The sequence below is a fragment of the Ceratotherium simum genome, chromosome 7 (assembly GCF_057802395.1).
Source record: "Ceratotherium simum simum isolate JZ-2026a chromosome 7, ASM5780239v1, whole genome shotgun sequence".
In the NCBI taxonomy this organism is placed as follows: Eukaryota; Metazoa; Chordata; class Mammalia; order Perissodactyla; family Rhinocerotidae; genus Ceratotherium; species Ceratotherium simum.
The window spans coordinates 16,417,723-16,435,335 of NC_141906.1; the positions used below are offsets into that span (position 1 = coordinate 16,417,723).

At 37.3% G+C, this 17,613-nt stretch overlaps 1 protein-coding gene across 4 annotated transcripts in view; it reads right to left on the bottom strand.

Moving 5' to 3' along the window:
* FAR1 (fatty acyl-CoA reductase 1) overlaps positions 1–17,613 on the bottom strand; it is a 74,828-nt gene that overhangs the window by 38,560 nt on the left and 18,655 nt on the right. For all 4 annotated transcript variants that reach the window (XM_087433178.1, XM_004418456.3, XM_087433181.1 and 1 more), the window contains exon 2: positions 1,633–1,828. In XM_087433178.1, coding sequence (XP_087289304.1) covers positions 1,633–1,821 — 189 coding nt within the window. In that variant the 5' untranslated portion in view covers positions 1,822–1,828. The remainder of the gene's footprint in view (positions 1–1,632; positions 1,829–17,613) is intronic.

Sequence of the window (17,613 nt, forward strand, 5' to 3'; positions counted from 1 at the left end):
CATCTTCTAAGTTTTGTCAAGTTGGGCACCAACTTCCATCAGCTTTGGGAAATTAAGTTACTTTTACTCAGTGTGTACCAGCTACAACTCTTACAACTAGTAAGCTACCCCACTCTAAAGACAACTTTTCCCATTGTACCACAAAGCCTTCCATCATCTTTTCCCTACTTTCTTATCTATTGGGGAAGTAATGTTACAAAGTAGAAAGATAATAGGGATTTGTTATCAAGTCATCTGTGTTATCTCCGTCTATCAGCTACATAACCTCAGATAAAATTACAACCTCTGCAACTCACTGTCCATATTTGTAAAATGAGATCTATCAGCATCTGCCCATGCCAGAGCATGAGCTCCGGGTTCAACTGCCAGAGTTCAAAGACATTGGCTCTAACACTCATTAACTATATGACCTTGTAAAATGGGAATAACACCAGTACTTACCTTAAAGAGCTGTTGTGATAATTACATACATATAAGGTGCTTTGCACACAGTGCCTGGCTCAAGGTAAGTACTCAATAAATGTTAGTTACTATTAACTACTTTATGGATTTCTACTGAAAGATCAAACAGACTGGAACACAAATCATGTCTAAAAAACTATTTATTAATTCTAGAGGGCTATTAATCTATAATCATCACATCTTTTTGTGTATGTGTGTGAGGAATATCAGCCCTGAGCTAACATCCGATGCCAATCCTCCTCTTTTTGCCGAGGAAGATTGGCCCTGGGCTAACATCCGTGCCCATCTTCCTCTACTTTATATGGGACGCTGCCACAGCATGGCTTGACAAGCCGTGTGTAGGTCCGCACCTGGGATCCAAACCTGCGAACCCTGGGCCGCCAAAGTGGAGCACGTGCATTTAACTGCTGTGCCACCGGGCTGGCCCAATCATCATACCTTTTGACACTTTTCAGCAATTTGACTGCTCAGTGACTCAGAGGTTTCTGGGTTTTTTAAAAAATGTAAGTCATAGCTGCTCTAGAAGGTTAAAAGATACCAGATACCTACCTAATAAATAAAAAATTACATAGCTACTATACTAAACTTACTACCAATTAACGTCGAAGAAATTCATTCATTGAGAGAATTCAAAAGCTTATGATAGTGAAATAATTTTACTCCATTTCTATTTTTTCTTAGCAATATTTTTCTAAACGTTCAAAATGTATGACATATTCTTATATTCTATGACCCCTCTGTCATCATGGTCTTATTTGTCAAATGGGAATATGTAACTTTGCAACCTCCTAATACATCTGTGGGGAGCAATCAGTGCTTACAAACTTTTAAGTGCTATCAAAGCAGCGTCTTACAGCATAGTAGGTAGTTAGAAATTATCTCTTATTATTCTGAAGACTATTTAAAATATCTAATAATTACCTGTCTCAAATATTCTAAATATTAAAGGCAATTTAGAACTTATACAATTTTGCCTATCATAGAGGAAAGCTTTTTTTTCTCCTACTGATCACAAGTCATATCCAGTTTATTGCCATCCTGTAGGATTTTTGTTTTACTAATTCTTTTCTGGATACTGAGGAAATACACTAAGCTGTTGATGATTACAATAATTATACACACAAACACACACTTTTTTCTCTCCTCCAAATGATCACTTTCCACACTTACCTTGCCACTAATGATTTCTTCTACTCGCTCTTGGGGTGTCTGTCCAGCTTTCTGCCTCACCAAAACGTACACCGAATTCACCTTAGGACAAGACCTCAGCAACTTTTCCAAAAGTACCTTCCCTAAGAAACCAGTAGCTCCAGTGAGGAGGACATTCTTGCCTTCATAGTATTCTGGGATTGAAACCATTCTGATCCTAAGGAAAACACAGCAAATAAGCATCAGTTCAAAGATCTACATTCATTCTTACATACTAAAAATCTCTTTGGTATTCAAATAAAGGACAGGCAAAAATCAAAGCTGAATGTTAACGAAAGAGGACTTCAACATCTGGTTCACTGTAGAAACGTGGAAAGAACAACGAACTGAAGCAATGGCTTCTAATCCCTGTGTTTTCCCCCGGATCACCTCAGACAGGACACTCACCTTCTCTGGGCCTGGGTTTCTTTTGTACAGTTTGTACTAAATGACCTCTAAAAATTCCTTCCTGCAATAAGAACCCAAATCTTCATTTAAACCTCAGTTAACCTAAACACGAATGAATGGTGTTTCTCTGTCTCCAAAAAGATTTATAACACCAAATAGAGGTTAGCAGCAAGACTCAATTGCCTAGCTTGTATAACATGGTGAGGTGTCATATTCACCTATCATCGCCAGCTGAAACAAGAACAGGTAACGCTAAGTCCTTTCTCCCACATGCCTGTAGTGACAATATATCCCAAAACTGCTTAAATTAAATCTCACTTTTAAAAAAACCAAACATAATAAAAAATACACGGGCTGACTTATCCTCCCTACCCGCTGACTTATCCTCCCTACCCAAATATCACTGAAATAGCAGAAAAGATAATATACTAAGAGAAGGAACAAAAGAACCATGATGAATGGAAAAAAGCAAGATACAGAAGGATTCGTGTAGTATGTCACTATTCAAAGCTCAAACACATTCAAAACAATGCTCTTTATTGTTTAGAAATGCATATACATGATAATATTAATAGATGCATGAGAGGGAGCGCAATACGATCAGAGACTGAGGAGCTTCAATTATGTTTTATTTAAGCTGGGGAGTAGATACATGTGTTTTATGTCCAAATTTTTCATAATTAAAAAAAATTCATAATAATCTGAAAATAAGAAATAGACCTACTAACAAGCAAAACTGAAGGAAGGGAGGAATTTCTAGAAGAACCAGATGAGACTAAATTGATAGAGAAGCCACAGCAGAAGAAATAACAACCCCAGCAACAAGCATAGGAAAGGACTATAAGGAGGCAAGAGCTGTCCCAACCCCCTAAATAGAAAACACCAAGCTCACGATCAAGAAGCTGAATCAAAGCGTAGGGAAATCAAGGTTGTGAAAGGATTGCTCACAGAACAGCAGAGCCACTCATGACAGTCTTACTTCCTGTATAAACTTTGGTTCCTAGGCTTAGTATCCAGATCTGCTGAGAAGAGCATACAGCATGGGTGCTAGCGACAAAAGAGAACTAGGGCTGGGCCTGAGGTTGCTCCAAACATCCACAAATGGAGGTGGGGGAGGCAGGGGATCGGGAGAGAGGAAACAAAACAACCAAAAGAAAAAAGTCTTCATAGCACTCGAGCCCCAGAATAAATTTTAGGTCGTCAGCCTATCTGGCTCCTGCTGGCCCTTAAACTCATGCAGAGTTCTCAATCAGTAAACCCATTTGGAGAAAAGCTCTTGTGGAAAAACAGACCTCAAGTAACTTGAGAGGAAGCCAATATCAGCTACCAAAACCAACCATCCTAGTTCTTCATAAATATGAATAGATAACCAAGGATCACCAGATATTTGAGGAGTACCTACAAAATTTTCAAGAAGGACCAAAATGAAAATCAAGAGAAACAATCACAAAGGAAACTAAGCTAATGAAAAATTTACAGAGAATTTAAATTCTAACAAATACCTTCCCAAGCCATTCGCAAGAATACTGCATCCATAAAATGACAAACTACTATGAAAAAAAAAAAAAACCAAAGAATAAGAAAGCATTTGGAAATCAGAAATTCAGATGTACACAGAAAATCCAATAAATACACAAATATTAGAATTACCAAGTGAATTTAAGAAGGTCACTGGATACAAGGTTTATATGGGGGAAAAAATGCATTTCAGTACACCAGCAACACACAGGAAATGAAGTAAAAAAACACACTATACTACTTATAATAATACCATCCAAAATACCAAAACATTATGAAAAGTAGCAAATATTGATCAGAATGTAGAGAAATTGGAACCTGTGTACATTGCTGGTGGGAACATAAAATGGCTCAGCTGTCGTGGGCAAGTTTGGCAGTTCCTCAACAAGTTAAACACAGAATTATCATAGGACCCTGCAATTCCACTCCTAGGTATATACCCCAAAAGAACTGCAAACAGGTACTCAAAACAAGTACATGTACACACACGTTTATGGCAGCATTGTTCACAACAGCCCTAAGTACAAACAGCCTAAATGTCCATCAACAGATGAATGAATAAACAAATTATGGTATATACATACAACGGAATACCATTCAGCCACAAAAAGGAATGAAGTACTGACAGATACTACAGTGGAGGACGAACCTCAAAAACACATTAAGTGAAAGAAGTCAGATACAAAAGATCACATACTATATGACCTCATTTATATGAACTATCCAGAATAGATAAATCCTAGAGACAGAATGCAAACTGGTGGTTGCCAGGAGCTGAGGAGTGGGAGAGTGGGCAGTGAAGAGAAACTGCACAAGGATTTTTGCTTTGGAGAGATAGAAATGTTTTAGAACTAGATACAGGCAATGGTTGCACAACATTGTGAATGTAGTAAATGCTACTGAATTTTTCACTTCAAAATGGTTAATTTTATATTATGTGAATTTCACCTCAACAAATTACTTTTCTGAAAACCACCAGAAATTAGAAATAAATTTAAAAGACATATAAGACCTCTATTCTGAAAATTATAAAACATTTAAAGAAATTAAACAATATCTAAATAAACGGAGAGATATTTACCACATTCCTGGATTGGAAGACACCTTTATAAGATGTCAACTCACCATCCTTAGGTTCAATAGACAAAAGGGAAACCAGAGTAAAAGATATTTGTAGTATGTATAATGACAACTGATTACTATCCAGAATATATAAAGAACTGCAAATCAGTAAGAAGAGATAAACCAATAGAAAAATGGGAAAGGCTTGAATGACATAAGGATGCCTAAAGAAGAATATCCAAACGGCATTACAAAAGAAGATCCAAATGGCCAATTATCACGCGAAAACAGGCTCAACACATTAGTTATCAAGTTAAAACCACAATGTGATCCCACTACACTGTCCCCAGAATGGCTAAAATGAAAGACAGACAATACATAGTACTGGTAAGGATACAGAGTACTGGAACTCTCACCTACTGCTGGAGGAAGTAGATTGGTATAACACTTAGCAAAAGTGGTATTACCTACTGAAGTTCAACATACAGATATTGTACGACTTAGCAGTTCCACTCCTAATTATATACCCAACAGAAATGAGTACATATATTCACCAAAAGACTCATAAACAAGTATGTTTACGGCAGTACTATCCCTATTGGCCCAAAATTAAAACAACCCAAATGTTTGTCAACCGTATCTTATATAAATTGTAGTATATTCATACAATGGAATATTAAAAAACAATGAAAATGAAGGAAACATTGCTACACACAACAAGGATGGGGCTCTCACTAAAAGAACATTGAGCCAAAGAGGTCAGATATAAAAAGCGTATACTATATGACGTCATTTATATTAAGTTCAAAAACAGGCAAAACTCATCTATGGTTAAAAGTCAGAACAGTGTGGGGCCAGACCAGTGGCATAGTGGTTAAGTTCGCACGCTGTGCTTCGGCAGCCTGGGGTTCGCAGGTTTGGATCCCCGGAACGGACCTACTCACAACTCATCAAGTCATGCTGTGGCAGCATCCCACACACAAAATAGAGGAAGACTGGCACAGATGTTAGCTCAGGGACCTTCTTCCTCAAGCAAAAAGAGGAAGATCGGCAACAGACGGTAGCTCAGGGCCAACCTTTCTTACCAAAAAAAAAAAGAAAATCAGAACAATGGTTATCTTGCAGAGGAGGAAGAGGTAGTGACCAGTAGGGAGTGTGAAGGAGGCTTTTGGGATACTGGTAGTGTTCTATTTCTTGATCTGGATGGCTCATTTTTAAAAAATTCATCAAGCTGTACACTTAGGATTTATGGACTTTCTGAATGTATATGTCAATAAAAAGTTTATTTTAAAAAACAGAAGGTGATCGTATATTGTAGTTTGCCTGAAACAAGCCTGGTTTATACATGCTATCCCAGCTTAATTTTGAGTAGGGCCCCCTTTCTCAAAAGTGTTCCAGTTTGCACAATAAATTATATGGTTAACTCCAATTATAACCTGCTTCAGATCTAATAAGACTATTTCAAGATTTCAGTGAACAAGAAACCTAATTAAAACTATAGAACATTAAAGTTAAAATGTTAATAACCTCATAGGGGAGAAATGAAGAATAATTCTGTATCAATACACCTAACAAATCTTACAGGAATTTATGAAAACTACATACTAAATATATGTTAAACAGTGTCCTGAGAACATGACCTAGAACAAGTTATCTAATTCTCTGAGCTTCACTTTCTTATATGTAAAAATTTCTTCAACAAATATTTATCAAGCATCTACTAGATACCAGGCACCAGAAAGTTTTCCATGGGTGTACACATATGCATTTAAGACAAAAAGATATTAAGCAGTTTTCCCTCTAATAATTGAGCCTGAATATGTGACTGGCTCAATCCTAAAAAAGCACAACTACATACTTTCTTCCCTCATCTACCAGGACATCTTCCCTATAAAGCCTTAATAGCAAATCTGTTAACACCAAATAGTAGAAATTTTTTACCAAACTTAATTCTCTCTCCTCAAGCTTAACAGTATAAAGATTGTTTTCTAAGAGAGTTGCAGAAAAACCGCTTATCAGTTTCAGTAACTAGCTCAAAGCTATTTATATGTGATTTTATCCTACTATAACGACTTACATGGTTTTCTTCATGAAGAAAGTACAGAATTCCCACAACTCCCCCACCTCATCACAACGCCACCAACTTTACAAGCACTAAGTATTTTAAACTCCATCTCTAGGTATTCTTGATTCCCCCATCCACCAATACGCTTCACCCTACTAACTTACTGGCAAAGCCAGTACAAATGAGAATTCTTTTAAAGGAAGTCCAGACTTGTCACATCTTCCATACAGTCGTGCCAGTGTGCCCAGAAGCTACCGGAAAAGCAGAAGCCAGGAAAAGAATGCTGCCAATCTTTCCAGAGCATGCTGTTTAGATTCCTACTGTGTGATTCGACTACACAGCAAGATAGGTAAAGCTCCTCTCATCTGCTGAAAAGCAGCCACAGCACTGCAATACTGAGAAAAGCAGCAGCCTTATCATTCCCCTGTGCTGGGTGGAGGGGCTGTGACACGTGAGTCCTATTTATTTTCACTGTTCTTGAGCAGCCTTAGGAAATATCACCCACCAGCGGCAGCTGGGTATTTTCTTCAAAAAATACCTTATCGTATGGTTCGAAAGTTAAAGAGGCAGAAATCTTTTCGAAGACCAGCAAAATGCTGGGTACCAAATACCACAATTACTTTTAAGGCTTTCTTGCTAGAGTGGGTTTCCCCAGTGGGTTTTAACTATGCACTTATATTTACATTAAGAGAACATATTACAAAGCTACTTAAATTAAGTTACATTCACTTACTAGGATTTCAAGTCCAGACTCTGCCATTTTGAAGCCATGAGATCCTAAGATCTACTCTGAACCTGTTTCCTTATCTGTAAAAGGAGAACAAGCAGTTCTCAGGGGCAAAAAGAGCCTGAAATGGCTACAAATGGAGAAACCACAGAGAACTTCTAGGACAGTACTCACCCAATCAACATAAACTGAACCCTTGTAACATAAAGTGTACTCTCATAATAAATGTTCTAATATTAATAGAAAGATAATCTTGTCTCAGTTTTAGAAACTTAGTTAAGATAAATGATTACATTATTATATAGAAGTATAATGGTGTACACCTGAAATTTGTTATAAAGCAACGTTACCACAATTAAAAAAAAGATAAATGATTACACAAGATCCTCTCTCTCATTTTCAACTTTTTTTTTAAGAGTTCTTTAAATAAACAAAGCAATTAAAATGAGAGACTGGGGTATTATAATAACCAGAAAACTACAAAAATCTACCAAAACAAAAAAAAAGGCAGCTCTTCAGTGCCAAGAAATGGGAATTCCTTTGCCTGTATTAAAGCTAAAAACAACTCAAATTAATTAAAAAATTTAATGTACAGTCAACTAGTTGTTTCAGACACTTGCTAAGCAGAAAGACAAATGTTGAACAAGTATATGGCAAGGAGGGTATGGTGGGAGGAAGGAAGGAGAGGCAATTCCATGGGCTTGAAGCAAAGTTTTAAGACTCACCAGTGATGAGAAAAATAAGCAGTAAAGGGAAGAAAGGAAAAGGAAAAATTTATTAAGCACAAAAAACTCTCTCATGACTTTAGGTACAATTTCCCACAGGTCTCCTTAAAAATTTTTCTTCCCTAAGATCACTCAGCACACATATATGGGCAGAACCAAATTTGAACCAGTATCTTCAAACTAAATCCCACATTTATAGAGGGTATAAAAAGTTTCTACTTGTCCTACAGTGAGGTAAAGGCACCAAAACACATGGATAAGGACTGAGTGCACAGCACTGGAAGAAAGTTCAGAGAAAGTGAAGAGGTTCCAACAGATGATCTCAAAGGTCCTCACCATTTCTAAAGCGGTATGATTCACTAAGGAGGAAATGAACAGCACTCTTCACTACAGGGCATTCTTGGCATATCTGAAACAGACAAGAATGTGCTCCACAAAAAATTTTAACATATGAAACAGGCAAATTCTAGCTGAAGAAGCCTTAAAATTCCACATCATTCCATAATAAAAGTTGATCAGCCAAAATAGCAAAGCATTATAGAAATGTGACTATTAACTGGCTCAGGTAGATTCTTCAACGATTAAAATTCAAAGGCAATTAGATTCTCCAGCATTTCCCTGAGGGCCATTTCCACAGGCAGCCAACAAAGAGAAAGAATGCAAGAGGTCTACTGTCAAACTTAGAATTTGACTCACAAGACCATCTAAGGTGGACTTAATTATTGCCGCATTCAGTTTGAATAAAAAGATATCATTCTCAGGTTAAGAAATAAGCACTTATCAAAGGTTAGTGGATTTCTTTCCAACTCCACTCTACCCCACCCACTAACAGACCTTACCTAGGTAGAATCATTTATTGGAATATTAGAAACAAAAAACCCAGGGCAGCAGAAGTGGCAAGACAAATAGAAGACAAGAAGCTCTGGGGTCTTGCTTAAGATTAGTAACAAAACTCAAACATGTTTCTACAAATATCTATACCAAGATAATCCTATGGATCACTGAACTTTGAAAATATGTATTGGACTTAACTGCCTTTGAAAAACAGTGAGTTTTGTGTGAGGGAGTATAGGGGATCAGAATAAGCACCCCCAAAATATGTCACTTTGGCAAATGGGTTACTTTAAGCTGAAGGTAACTGAGATTCAACAGATGCAGAAAGAAGTCTTCTCGTAGCTTCCATTATCTGATTCAAAGCAGAAACTTCTGAGAAATGAGGGCTGCCATAAAGAGGACTCTCAGGGGGAGTTTTATGGCCATGAAGAAGATGGAAAGTTGGCAGTGAGATGAGTCTGCACAAACAAACCTTACCAAAATAACCCTTATCTACTACTAGTTTTCCCATATATTTTACTTTCCCACAATTTACTGCCCCTAGAAGCTCAAACATCTTTCCCTTTGTCTAGTCATTTCTCCATAGTTATCACCCTTTTGTTAATATGGTATATAAGCTTTCAAGTCTAACTACCTTTCTGGGTTTTCACTTCTTTTCTGTGAAGACCTCCTGCACATTAAGAAAAAAATATAGGGGCTGGCCCCGTGGCGCAGCGGTTAAGTGCGCGCACTCCGCTGCTGGCAGCCCAGGTTCAGATTCCGGGTGCGCACCGACGCACCACTTGTCAGGCCATGCTGTGGCGGCGTCCCACATAAAGTAGAGGAAGATGGGCACGGATCTTAGCCCAGGGCCAGTCTTCCTCAGCAAAAAAAGAGGAAGATTGGCATGGATGTGAGCTCAGGGCTGATCTTCCTCACAAAAAAAAAGAAAAAAAGAAAAAAATATATATATGCATGTCTTTTCTCCTGTTAATTTGTCTTTTGTCAGTTTAATTAGCAGGCACCAGCCACTGAACCTAAGAGGGTAAAAGAAAAGTTTTTCCTCCCCTACATGAGTTATTAGGAAACTAAATCTCTAGTGAAGCCATTTTCAGTACTGTATGAAATCAGGCCCTGCTATAAACTGCCTCCTGCTAAATAAGGTCAGCCCTGTGTAGAAAAAAGCCTTTTGGATAACCTGATGCCATGATGTAGTGGGAACCCTTGGGCTCTGAGTCTAGCAGAGCTGGGTTGGAATCCAGGCTCATCCATCTATCTTGGGGGTGAGCTTACTTACCTATTCGGTTCTGTAGATTCCTCACCTCTAAAATACAGATAGCATACCCACCCCCTCCCTTCACTTTACAGCCTTTGTGTGAAGATTAAATGCAATAATACACAAAAGGCTGGGCACATAATTACATTTCCTTATTCACCTTCCCCTAACTTCTTTGGCAGTGATTCTTGGTACGATCCCTTAGCAGTAAATCCAATCTGTAATATTTCAGTCTAAAAAATTTTAATGGTCCTTTTTTCTGGAAAGAATTATTTACTTATGAGTGTAATTTTTAGACAAGGAAAAAAAAATTTATTACCCAAAGTTAAGACTAATAGCTATTTTATTTCTGCACTATATGTTGCTATATTCACACGCACATATACTCATTTTTTAATTTAAAAAAACAAGACCCATATATATGCTGCATACAAGAGACACACTTCAGACCTAAAGACACTCACAAACTGAAAGTGAAGGGATGGAAAAAGATACTCCACGCAAATGGCAATGAAAAGAAAGCTGGGGTAGCAGTACTCATATCAGACAAAATAAACTTTAAAACAAAAACTGTAAAAAGAGACAAAGAAGGGCATTACATAATGATCAAGGGAACAATCCAACAAGAGGATATAACACTTGTAAATATCTACGCACCCAATGTAGGTGCACCTAAATATATAAAGCAATTATTAACAGACATAAAAACAGAAATAGACAGTAACACAATAATAGTAGGGGACTTTAACACTCCACTTACACCAACGGATAGATCATCCAAACAGAAGATCAATAAGGAAACATTGGCCTTAAACGACACACTAGAACAGATGGACCTAGTAGATATATACAGAGCATTCCATCCAAAAACCGAAGAATACACGTTCTTTTCAAATGCACATGGAACATTCTCCAGGATTGATCACATATTAGGCCACAAAACAAGTCTCCATAAATTTAAGAAGATTGAAATAATACCAAGCATCTTTTCTGACCACAACGGTATGACACTAGAAATCAATTATAGGAAGAAAATCAGAAAAGCCACAAATACGTGGAGATTAAACAAAATGCTACTGAACAACAACTGGGTTAACGAAGAAATCAAAGAAGAAATCAAAAAATACCTGGAGACAAATGAAAATGAAAATACGACATGCCAGAATTTATGGGATACAGCAAAAGCAGTTCTAAGAGGGAAGTTTATAGCGATACAGGCCTATCTCAACAAACAAGAAAAATCTCAAATAAACAATCTAACAATGCACCTGAAGGAACTGGAAAAAGAAGAACAAACAAAGCCCAAAATCAGTAGAAGAAGGGAAATAATAAAAATCAGAGCAGAAATAAATGAAATAGAGACCAAAAAAACAATAGAAAAAATTAATAAAACCAAGAGCTGGTTCTTTGAAAAGATCAACAAAATTGACAAACCTTTAGCTAGACTCACCAAGAAAAAAAGAGAAGGCACAAATAAGTAAAATCAGAAATGAAAGAGGAGAGGTTACAACAGACACCTCAGAAATACAAAAGATTATAAGAGAATACTATGAAAAGCTATATGCCAACCAATTCGACAATCTGGAAGAAATGGATAAATTCTTAGAATCATACAACCTTCCAAAACTGGATCAAGAAGAAGTAGAGCATTTGAATAGACCAATCACCAGTAAGGAGATCGAAACAGTAATCACAAACCTCCCCAAAAATAAAAGTCCAGGACCAGACGGCTTCCCTGGTGAATTCTACCAAACATTCAAAGAAGACTTAATACCTATCCTTCTCAAACTCTTCCAAAAATTGAGGAGGGGGGGAAGCTCCCTAACTCATTCTACGAAGCTGACATTACCCTGATACCAAAGCCAGACAAGGACAACATAAAAAAAGAAAATTACAGGCCAATATCACTGATGAACATCGATGCAAAAATCCTCAATAAAATACTAGCAAATCGCATACAACAATACGTTAAAAAGATTATACACCATGATCAAGTGGGATTTATTCCAGGGATGCAGGGATGGTTTAACATTCGCAAATCAATCAACGTAATACACCACATTAATAAAATGAAGAATAAAAATCACATGATCATCTCAATAGATGCAGAGAAAGCATTTGACAAGATACAGCATCCATTTATGATAAAAACTCTGAATAAAATGGGTATAGAAGGAAAGTACCTCAACATAATAAAGACCATATATGAGAAACCCACAGCTAATATCATCCTCAATGGTGAAAAACTGAAAGCCATCCCTCTAAGAACAGGAACCAGACAAGGATGCCCACTGTCACCACTCCTATTTAACATAGTACTGGAAGTCCTAGCCAGAGCAATCAGGCAAGAGAAAGAAATAAAAGGGATCCAAATTGGAAAGGAAGAAGTGAAACTGTCACTATTTGCAGATGACATGATTTTATATATAGAAAACCCCAAAGAATCCACCAGAAAACTTTTAGAAGTAATAAACGAATATGGTAAAGTTGCAGGATACAAAATCAACATACAAAAATCAGTTGCATTTCTGTACACTAACAACGAAGTAGCAGAAAGAGAAATTAAGAATACCATCCCATTTACAATTGCAACAAAAAGAATAAAATACCTAGGAATAAACTTAACCAAAGAGGTGAAAGATCTGTACACCGAAAACTATAAAACATTTCTGAAAGAAATTGAAGAAGACAAAAAGAAATGGAAAGATATTCCGTGCTCTTGGATTGGAAGAATTAACATAGTTAAGATGTCCATACTTCCTAAAGCCATCTATAGATTCAATGCAATCCCTATCAAAGTTCCAACAACATTTTTCACAGAAATAGAACAAAGAATCCTAAAATTTATATGGAACAACAAAAGACCCTGAATAGCTAAAGGAATACTGAGAAAAAAGAACAAAGCTGGAGGTATCACACTCCCTGATTTCAAAATATACTACAAAGCTATAGTAACCAAAACAGCATGGTACTGGCACAAAAACAGACACACGGATCAATGGAATAGAATCGAAAGCCCAGAAATAAACCCACACATCTATGGACAGCTAATCTTTGACAAAGGAGCCAAGAACATACAATGGGGAAAAGAAAGTCTCTTCAACAAATGGTGTTGGGAAAACTGGATAGCCATATGCAAAAATGAAAGTAGACCCTTACCTTACACCATACACAAAAATTAACTCCAAATGGATTAAAGACTTGAATGTAAGACCTGAAACTGTGAAACTTCTAGAAGAAAACATAGGCAGTACGCTCTTCGACATCAGTCTTAGCAACATCTTCTCAAACACCACGTCTGACCGGGCAAGAGAAACAAGAGAAAAATAAACAAATGGGACTACATCAAACTAAAAAGCTTCTGCACAGCAAAGGAAACCATCAACAAAACGAAAAGACAACCTAACAATTGGGAGAAGATATTTGCAAACCATACTTCTGATAAGGGCTTAATCTCCAAAATATATAAAGAACTCATGCATCTTACCAAAAAAAAAACTACCAACCCAATTAAAAAATGGGCAAAGGACCTGAACAGACATTTCTCCAAAGAAGATATACAGATGGCCAACAGACACATGAAAAGATGTTCAAAATCATTAACTATCAGGGAAATGCAAATCAAAACTACAATGAGATATCACCTCACGTCCGTCAGAATGGCTATAATTAACAAGACAGGAAACAACATGTGTTGGAGAGGATGTGGAGAGAAGGGAGCTCTCATACACTGCTGGTGGGAGTGCAAACTGGTGCAGCCACTATGGAAAACAGTATGGAGATTCCTCAAAAAATCAAGGATAGAACTACCATATGATCCAGCCATCCCACTGCTGGGTATTTATCCAAAGAATTTGAAAACACCAATTTGTACAGGTACATGCACCCATGTGTTCATTGCAGCGTTATTCACAATAGCCAAGACTTGGAAGCAACCTAAGTGCCCATCAAGGGACGAATGGATAAAGAAGCTGTGGTATATATACACAATGGAATACTACTCAGCCATAAGAAACAATGAAATCCAGCCATTTGTGACAACATGGATGGACATTGAGGGTATTATGCAAAGTGAAATAAGTCAGAGGGAGAAGGTCAAATACCGCATGATTTCCTTCATTAAGTAGTAGATAATAACAACAATAAACAAACACATAGGGACAGAGATTGGATTGGTGGTTACCAGAGGGGAAGGGGGGAGGGAGGAGGGTGAAAGGGATAATTTGGTACATGTGTGTGGTGATGGGTTGTAATTAGTATTTTGGTGGTGAACATGATGTAATCTATGCAGAAATAGAAGTACAATGATGTACACCTGAAATTTTTACAATGTTATAAACCAATGTTACTGCAATAAACAAAAAATTTTAAAAAAAAATAAATAAAAACGTAACAAAAATAAAAATAAAAAATAATTTTGGGAAAGAAATTAATGATTTTAGCAGAAGTAGACTTAAACCAAACCTTTGAAGGCTTGACAAAACAACTAACAAGCCATACCTATTTACTGGCTGAAAGGATTAACAAGCCTTCAAATGCTTCCTAGGGTAGGAAATCAGGCTACAGTCTCAGGGCCACTTTATCAGGAGAAATATACCCACAGACTCCCTCTACCCTGGGGGTTCTCAAACTTGTAGATGATGGTGTAGAACAACTGGTGCTCTCCTAGCACTACTAGTACAGCGGAAATAGGTACAATCATTTAGAACACAATTTGGCAATATTTACTAAGGAACACTAAATGACTCGAAGAACAAGGAGATTCAAACAAGTTTGATTTGCAACATCTTAAGTGGAAAAAACTCAAATACCCATCAACAGTAAAATGGATAAATAATGGCATATTCTAACAGAAAAATTCTATACAGCAATGAAGCTGAAAGAGTTCTTAAATCTTAGCCAAAGAACCCAGAATTTTATACAAATGGAATCTAGTGTGATTCCATTTGTATAAAATTCAAATAAAAGCAAACTAATCTAGGTATCTGAAGTCAAGATAGTGGTTACCGCTGGGGAGGAGGGAAGGGGCCCAGTGGGTCTTCTGGGGCTCTAATATTTTCTGTTTCTTGACTCAAGTGTGATTACATGATGAGTTCACTTTATGATTATTCACTGATTAAGCTGCACTTATGAACTTCTCAGTATTAGACTTCAAAAAAAGTTTATTTTTAAGGTGCTCTTTCCTACATCATTAAAAGTTGTTTTGTTTTTTTTTTTAATGCCCTTCCAAGACCTCACCATCAGTTTTACGGTTTTAGTTTTTAGTTTTTTACTGGGTGGGGCAAAGGGTATATTTATATACTTTTCCTTTATTTTACTTGTTAAAAATAACCTTGCTAAAAGTAAACCTGTTACTTTTCTCCTCATCATCATTAGTTTTAAATAGTTCTACAGGAGCCCTCTCCAAATTTAAGAATCATAGTTGATTTAAGGCAAGTTGCCTGACAACCAAACTTTGAGAAACAATGCCCAGCCCATTTTCAAGGTAAAACGGAGGAAATAACATAACAGGGTTAAAAACAGTCTTTAGACCTAACCTTTAGAACCTAGTACCTGTCCAGGTCAGGTAATGAAGAACTTGAACCTGAAGGCCCCATCCACTCACTGCACTGAGAAAAGACCTGGCAGAGCTTCACAAGGCCTGATTTCACCAGTAATGTTGAATGTATAGAATAGTCTGCTGCCTTAAATCTGCTTACTAAATGCTGTAGATAAGCTTCTGAAGCATCCACCTGCTCAAAAAGCTAGAGTTTTATTCCCTATTCTCACAGTACAAGTCTAGACCAGAAGGTAGCAAACCATCGCCCCACAGTTGAATCTCTCCTATTCCCTGTCCTAATAAATAAAATTTTATTGGAATACAGCCACACAGCCTTGAGAATTGTCCATACTTGCTTTTATACTACAACAGCAGGACTGAGTAGTCAAAACAGAGACTTTATGGCACACACAGTCTAAAATATTTTCTCTCTGGCTCTTTACAGAAAAAGCTCGTGGATCCCCGGCCCAGACCAAGATCCTGAGTTTCTGTCCCAGTTTCTGGGTTGCACTCTGTTTTCCCACTGAGCCTTAAACTCTTGACTTGAACCCTATTCCTCTTGGCTGAACTGCTCACAGTCTGCCTAGCTCTCACCAGTTCCCTCTCCCCAGAACCTGTCCCTAAACCTAAAGCCTCTACTTGGAAATTCTATTTCAAACCTAATAAATTCTGGACCCTCTGGAACCCTATGGAATTGAAATGTTATAGTGTCAAATAAAGCCATATCCAAAGACCCCTGCTCCAGCTCCTCCAGGCACAAAATCCCACATCCCAAATATTTTTACCAGTCCAATTTAGAAGCAAGTTCATGAGACCCCACCCCCCCAGAAACGGTAATCTGTATACCCTCTTTGGGAGGCTACCACCTTTTAGGCCAGATGAATCCCTCTACCAGTGCTTCCCTAACTTTAATATGCACACAAGCGACCTGCAGACATAGTTAAAACACAGATTCTGATTCAATAGCTCTGGCATGGGCCTGAGAGTCTTCATTTCTAAAAGCTCCTAAGTGATGCTGGGAACCACACTCTGAATAGTAAGACTCTACTAGACGCAGTCCCACTGCTAGCTCACCACAGAGGCTCTGCATTCCTGAGTGCCAAGACTATTTAATAATATGTTTTACTTAAGACAAATAAAAAGGAACAAAGAAAATATCAAGAATATTCCCCCACTTTCATATGCACATACACACACCTTTACATTACATACTGATGATCTCGAACATAACCTGCAATGTTCCAAAATGCTACCATTGGCCAGAAATGGAAGTATATCATATCAAAGAGAAAGGGACCATTCCTGTTAACACAGAAAGAGCATTTGTAATCTAATAAAAAAAAAAACCAACAATTAATTAGATGGGCAAAAGATATAAATGGAAAGTAAAGATGCAGACCATCTGTAAAGATGCTCAACCTTACTCATTCAGAAAAATGCAAATTAAAACTACAAGATTCATTTTTTCACTTATGAGACTTACAAAGACCAAAAAAACTGATAATTAAAGTACACACAGGGAACAGAGACTCTTATATTGCTGGTATGGCTATAAATTGGTATAACCTCTATGGGGGGGGAATCTGGGAATATCTATCAAATCTTAAATGCCTATTACCTTTAACCCTGCAATTCTATTTCTAAAAATTTACCCTGCAACATTGCTGCATGTGTGCAAAATGATGTACTCACTGCAACACTGAGAGCAAAAGACCAAAAGCCTAAATGTCCACCAACAGGGGGACTGAGCAGACCCCTGGGTCTGGGTATACCCCCAGTATACCAGTTTGGTATACTCCTATAATGGTATACTTTGCATCTAAAAAAAGA